The following is a 5,507-nucleotide window of genomic DNA, read 5'->3' on the forward strand; positions in this document are numbered from 1 at the left end:
CTTTTTATTGGATGCAGTACTGCTACTTGCAGCTCTGACAAAAAGATGACCATCACTTGAGCTTCCTGCTCTTTTTAACCCCGGCCCGAATGCCAGATAGTTCCCCGGCGTATCTGTGCAGCTCCCTGCGCACCTCGCGGACCTGGCCCTTGCGGCGGATTTTGGCTCGCCGGAATTTCTCCCGATGCTTCACCCGGGGGTTGCGGTCGATCTTCCTCCTCTTGGGTGTGAGGCCTTTGTTCTTGATCATCTGATAGGTCACCCCTCTCTTCTTACTGGGATCCTCTCCTTCCGACACCGCTGCTTCTTCAGGCACGTCCTCGTCTCCACTTCTCTTCCTCTTGAGTGCCAGCTTCTCCTCCATCATCTTGTAGTACTTTAGGGCAGCCTCCTCATCCAGCTCTGACTCATCCGACGACTCAGCAGCAGCAGCAGCAGCCTTGCCATTAACAGGTGCAGAGGCACGTTTTGGTTTGGTTTTGTTGCCATTCATGGCGAGAAACACCGAAAACTTGTTTCCCTTCCGTAGCTTCTCTTCCTTCTTGTCATAGTAGTTCCTCAGCAGCATCCGGACCTGTGGGGAAAGCTTTTGGTCTATAACAGCAAGGTCGTTTATGATATTCCTGTACTCCACCAACCGCTCGATGACCGGGTGGCTGTGAACTGGCATCCTCTTGGACTTGAGAACCAGATAGAAACTGATATTGGCACAGTAGTTCAGGTAGAGATGATACTTGGTCTGCAAATAGCGGCTGCCCTTCCCGTGGGGGATGGTGCCGTCTCTGACCATTTGCAGCAGCGGGTGCAACTCATCCTTTATCTCCATAAGCTTCACCTCAAAGTCCTCCATCAGCTGCAGGAGCTCTGGGGACTCCTGCTTCAGCAGCTTCAGCTGCTCCTTCTTGGAAAGGGCCTGCAGATCCTTATCAATTTTCTGCCCCTTGCTATCGTGGGTTTTCTGCTGCTTAGCCAGGTAGCCCTGGATCATGTCCAGACCATAATCATCCTCCCCCAAATCCCGCACCAACCGTCTCTGGATGACTTGAGCCTCCTGCTCCTCTTCCTCCTCCTCAGCATCGATTTCTTGCTGGGTCCGCTTGCCTTTGGCCTGGGCATCACTCCCATAGTCCGTGTCATAGTAGAGCTGCTTGCGCTGGCCCCAGGAGAGCTCATGAGGGAGCTTGGCTTCGGGATGACGCTCTTCCAAGTCGCTTTCCATGGACAGGTCCCCCTCTTCATCCTCAACATCATTTTCATCTTCCTCACCTCCTTCCTCTTCTCTGTCTTCAACATTTTCATCTTCCTCACCTCCTTCCTCTTCTCCGTCCTCAACATTTTCATCTTCCTCACCTTCTTCCTCTTCTCCATCTTCATCCTCCTCTGCGCTGTACTCCACAAAAGGATTCCGATCCTGAATCTCATCCTCCTCCTCGCTGTCCTCGGGCAGCTGCAGACCCAGCACCTCCTCCTCCTCCTCTTCCTCGCTGTCCCCGGCCTCGTCGCCGCTGTCCAGGGCGGCCATCACGGCGCGGAACTGTTCCTCGTGGAAGCGCTCCACATCGTCCGCCAGCTCCTCGGGGCCGGCGCGGCCGCCGGGCACCTCGGCGGGATCATCGTCGGGCTCGGCGGGCTCGGCCCGCGGCCGCAGGACGGTGCCGCGCCGGGTCCGCATGGCTCCTGATGCCCCCGCCGCGCTTCCCCTTCCGTTGCGTCCCTTCCGCTCGCTCCGAGCCCTTCCTGTTCCAGGGCCGCAGCGTGGGCACGCCCCCGGGGAAGCGGGGGATGCCCCGCGGGGAGGTGGCGTTCCAGCTGGGGCAGCGCTCAGCAAGCAATGATGCCACGTGGGGAAAAAAAAAAAAAGAAAATAAGAAAAAGCCTTTTGTTTCCTCCTCAGAGTTTTTTCTTCCTCTAGAAGTCCAGCCAGTACAGCTGCTGTCTGTGCGGTCATCTTACGGCGAGGGAAAAAACAGATGGAGAACACACCTTACACCTGTGCCCTTGTAACCAAAACTTGATACTCCGTTCCCTAAGACCCGATCAAACTCTGAGAGAAGCAGAAGTATTTGCAAACCTCTCCGGACACCTCCGAGGTTTGGACATGACCTGTCCCGTCAACGAATCGCACTTCTGCTTCAGGCTGCACAGCTCGGCAGCTGCTGCTTGATCACCTCTGCACTCCTTGAATCTATCCCATTATGCCAAGAGATCCTTGCGTCCCAGAAACGGAGTAATTCTGATTTTTCAACACCTGGGGATCCCTCCCTAAGAGAGCTCAATGCAGTCTGTACTTGCTCACCTCTGCATTGTCATCGTGTGTTTTTGTGTCTGTCAGCCACAGCAGAGCACCAGCCCAGCCTCCCACCCTTCCCAAGGGAAAATGACATTAATACTGACCCACAGGGAAACAATCCGCTTTTATGAGCTGCAGGGAACCCTGCCATAAGAAGAGAGTACTGAGACACAGGAATTAGTGTAGGCCATTTATCAGAGCCTGATAAATCAGGCATGCACACCTCCCAGCAAGAGCAGTTCTGCGTATGAGTGCAGGGGCTTTTTTCTCACCACAGAACAGGTGCAGGTGCATTTATAAATGGTCCTGCCCACCTTTTTGTAGAAAAAAAACCTGGTCAAACAGATATTCAAATTAGCTGAAACACAGTGGGGAGCTTTACTCACTTTTTGGTGATTCATTTGGATCCTGATCCATCTGTTGGCAAACAGGTCTCAGTTTTATCTTTCTGACACACTCAACCTCTTCACATGGTCACCTCTGGATCAAAACTTTCTTGCACAAACACAGCTTTTGCCTCAGACCACTTTTCCGAATCTGTCCCTGCCAGTTTTCAGCCATCACCTTCCTGGATACAGGCCTGTAAGAAGAAAGAGCAACAAGAGTAACTTCAGTCTGGAGATACAGCATTCACTACATTTGTTGGCCATACCTCGATGGAAATCTTCACTTGGTACTTGGACGTGTGCAGCCAGATCCTGCCAGGCTAAAATTCCAGCTCACTTTTGCAGCTGTGACTTAGAGAAACCCAGGCCTTGCTCATGTCTCTGACCTTGAGAGTTTCCATCTTAAGTGTCCTAATTTTTTTCAAGTCTGCCCTTTCAAAAATCAGCATACTAACTTCCACTTGGACCACTTGGACTCTCTAGGATTTAAATGGTACTGACATGTCCGCCAACACAAAGTTAATTTCCAAGAGCAGGAAACAATCCGTGTCTACTCAAACCTTTGCCAGGACTTAGTGAAAACATGAGTTCCTTCTGGAGAAGCTGGAGATGATCTCCAGCATGAGTTAGTTGATCCAGTCAACCAGGAGCTGCTCAAGCCAAACCAGTTTGCTGTAGGCAGTGTGGGATCACTGCTACCAAGACAACAATCAGGGACTGCTGCTGGTCTGTTTATGCACCATTCTGTTGGCTTCCAAGTGAGAAAGGAGGAGCAAACAGAAGCCCAGGGCAGACTGCTTGTGGATGGTGTTTTATGTGGAGAGAGAGGCCCTGAACCTTGGTGCTGTCCAACTTCCCCTGTGCAGCAACAACAATTTCAACCCACTTCACTTAGGCACCTGCCCAGCTTCTTACCTGGAAAATCCTAGTTCAGCACATCCAAGGGCACCTGGAAACACAGGACATGTGAACAGAGACTGAAACCACAGGGCTGGTTCCAAATTCTTTTCCAATTCTCAATTATTCCACCTCTAGCTTCTGTCCTGCAGGGAGGTTGGGAGTCCAGCTCACCATGCAGCGCATTGCCAAACACCTGCTCACCCAGAAAAAATTCCAGAAGGCATCCAGTAAAACAGGGGTAATCCATGCAAATAACAGTCTAGAACATAAGCCTTACTCTCAAGATCTAGCTAGAAATCCCCAGAGACATGCAGGTGGCTGAAGGGGCTGAAAATAGCTCTCCAGTCATCATATCCAGACCAAGGGGCTGTACACACAGGTGTACATTTAGCAACCGAAATCCAGATATGCTGAGTGCCGGCAGCCAGGGAAAACCACCAAAGTTAACAGAAAAACACAGATAGAATTCAGCTCAGTCTCTGCCTTGACATTTGAAAATACTCTCCTTGCATGTTCCCAGTGCCGTATTTTTGTTATTGCAGCTAGGCAAACAGATCAGCACCAGCCTCCCTTGCATGTTGTTTTTCTGGTGCTGGCATCCTCCCTTCTTGTATAATCCTAGCAGAATTCTTGCAAAAAAGAGTGACTGAAACAAACAGTACTTTAGGCAGATATCCCTACCAAAACTGGTGAGCTAGGTTTATTTAAAAATGGGGCACAGGGAACACCTTGCCCCTGTCTCAGAGAGAGGGCTGCATAAAATTGTTAGCAATGCTTTCTGGGATGGGGAAGGGAAACAACCCCACATCTTGTCTCTGCTACAGACAGCTTCCTAAGGCAAACACAAGGTTTGTAAAGAACTGTGGAAGAGCCCAATGCCCTGCGAGGGGTTGGCTGTGACCCATCTTCCCCCCCTCCCCCAGTCCCACGCTCTCCTTGCACGGGCACTGCTGATGTAACCTGAAAGCTCATTGCGTCATGCAGCTGCAGGGTGAAGGGTTTGTGCTTGGGGAAAAAGCTCAGGGCACACAACCAGGGACTTGCAACAGTTCTGGCCTTATGGACCCAGCCAGCAGGGTCTGGAAAAAGGGAGACATCCTGCAAGGTGACAGGAGCTAGGATGCTTGGCAGCATTGCCAGAAGAGCTCAGCCTCTTGAAGAAGCCTGGCAAGAACAGCCAGGCTCTTGCTAAGCTTGGGTTTCCCTTAAAAAGTGGCTTTTTCTGTACAAGACACATGCAAATGCTACAGAGACAGCTCTGGCCGTTATAGGCTACATTTGCTCTTCAGAAGTTAAACAAATGATCCCAAATCTGGGACCAAAAAAAAAAAAAATCCCAGGCCCTCTCCAGTACCAGCCTCCTTCAGGAAAAGTCTGCATGCTCATTACTCCAGGGTTTTCCTGGCACCTGACTCAGGACCACTTGTAAACCACAAGTCCCATGGAGTCCCTTGTCCAATCACAAGAAGATGAACTCCTCAATGCAGTGGGCAGAGCTGCAGTGGCTGTACCTCTTTCAGCCCTGCCCTGTCACCTTTCCTGCTTTGACTGAAGGCTCTCTGGGGGCAGGTCCAGCCCTTAATTCAGGTTTTCACCCAGCTGGTCTAAAAACAACTGTGATTATGAAGCCTGAAGTGTTTTTTTAATAGGACTCAAGGGATTTTTAATCTGATGTCTCAAAATTAGGAACCAGAGCTGTGACTCTTGGACTTTCTTACCTTCCATTAGCCCTGATGGCAAGATGTCCTTGTACTCAGCAGTTCTGTTGCCTGCTGGTGAAAAACCAGAAAAAGCACAATAAAAGTGCAACCCCATGCACCCTTCCCCTCCGAAAGCCAGAGGTCTTGGTGCATTAACACACCTGCTTTCAGTTCCCAGCCACATTTTCCAGTGTTGGCCAGGCTGTTTATTTTAGGAAACCCATTTGCACA

General features: G+C 50.8%; 1 protein-coding gene across 1 annotated transcript; it reads right to left on the reverse strand.

Moving 5' to 3' along the window:
• UTP3 (UTP3 small subunit processome component) lies at positions 1-1,702 on the reverse strand. Its single transcript, XM_058803796.1, has one exon. It carries the CDS (start codon positions 1,670-1,672, stop codon positions 53-55), a length of 1,620 nt encoding a protein of 539 aa, XP_058659779.1. The 5' UTR covers positions 1,673-1,702; the 3' UTR covers positions 1-52.
• Positions 1,703-5,507: the final 3,805 nt, after the last annotated feature.

Source organism: Ammospiza caudacuta, chromosome 4 (assembly GCF_027887145.1).
Source record: "Ammospiza caudacuta isolate bAmmCau1 chromosome 4, bAmmCau1.pri, whole genome shotgun sequence".
NCBI lineage: Eukaryota > Metazoa > Chordata > Aves > Passeriformes > Passerellidae > Ammospiza > Ammospiza caudacuta.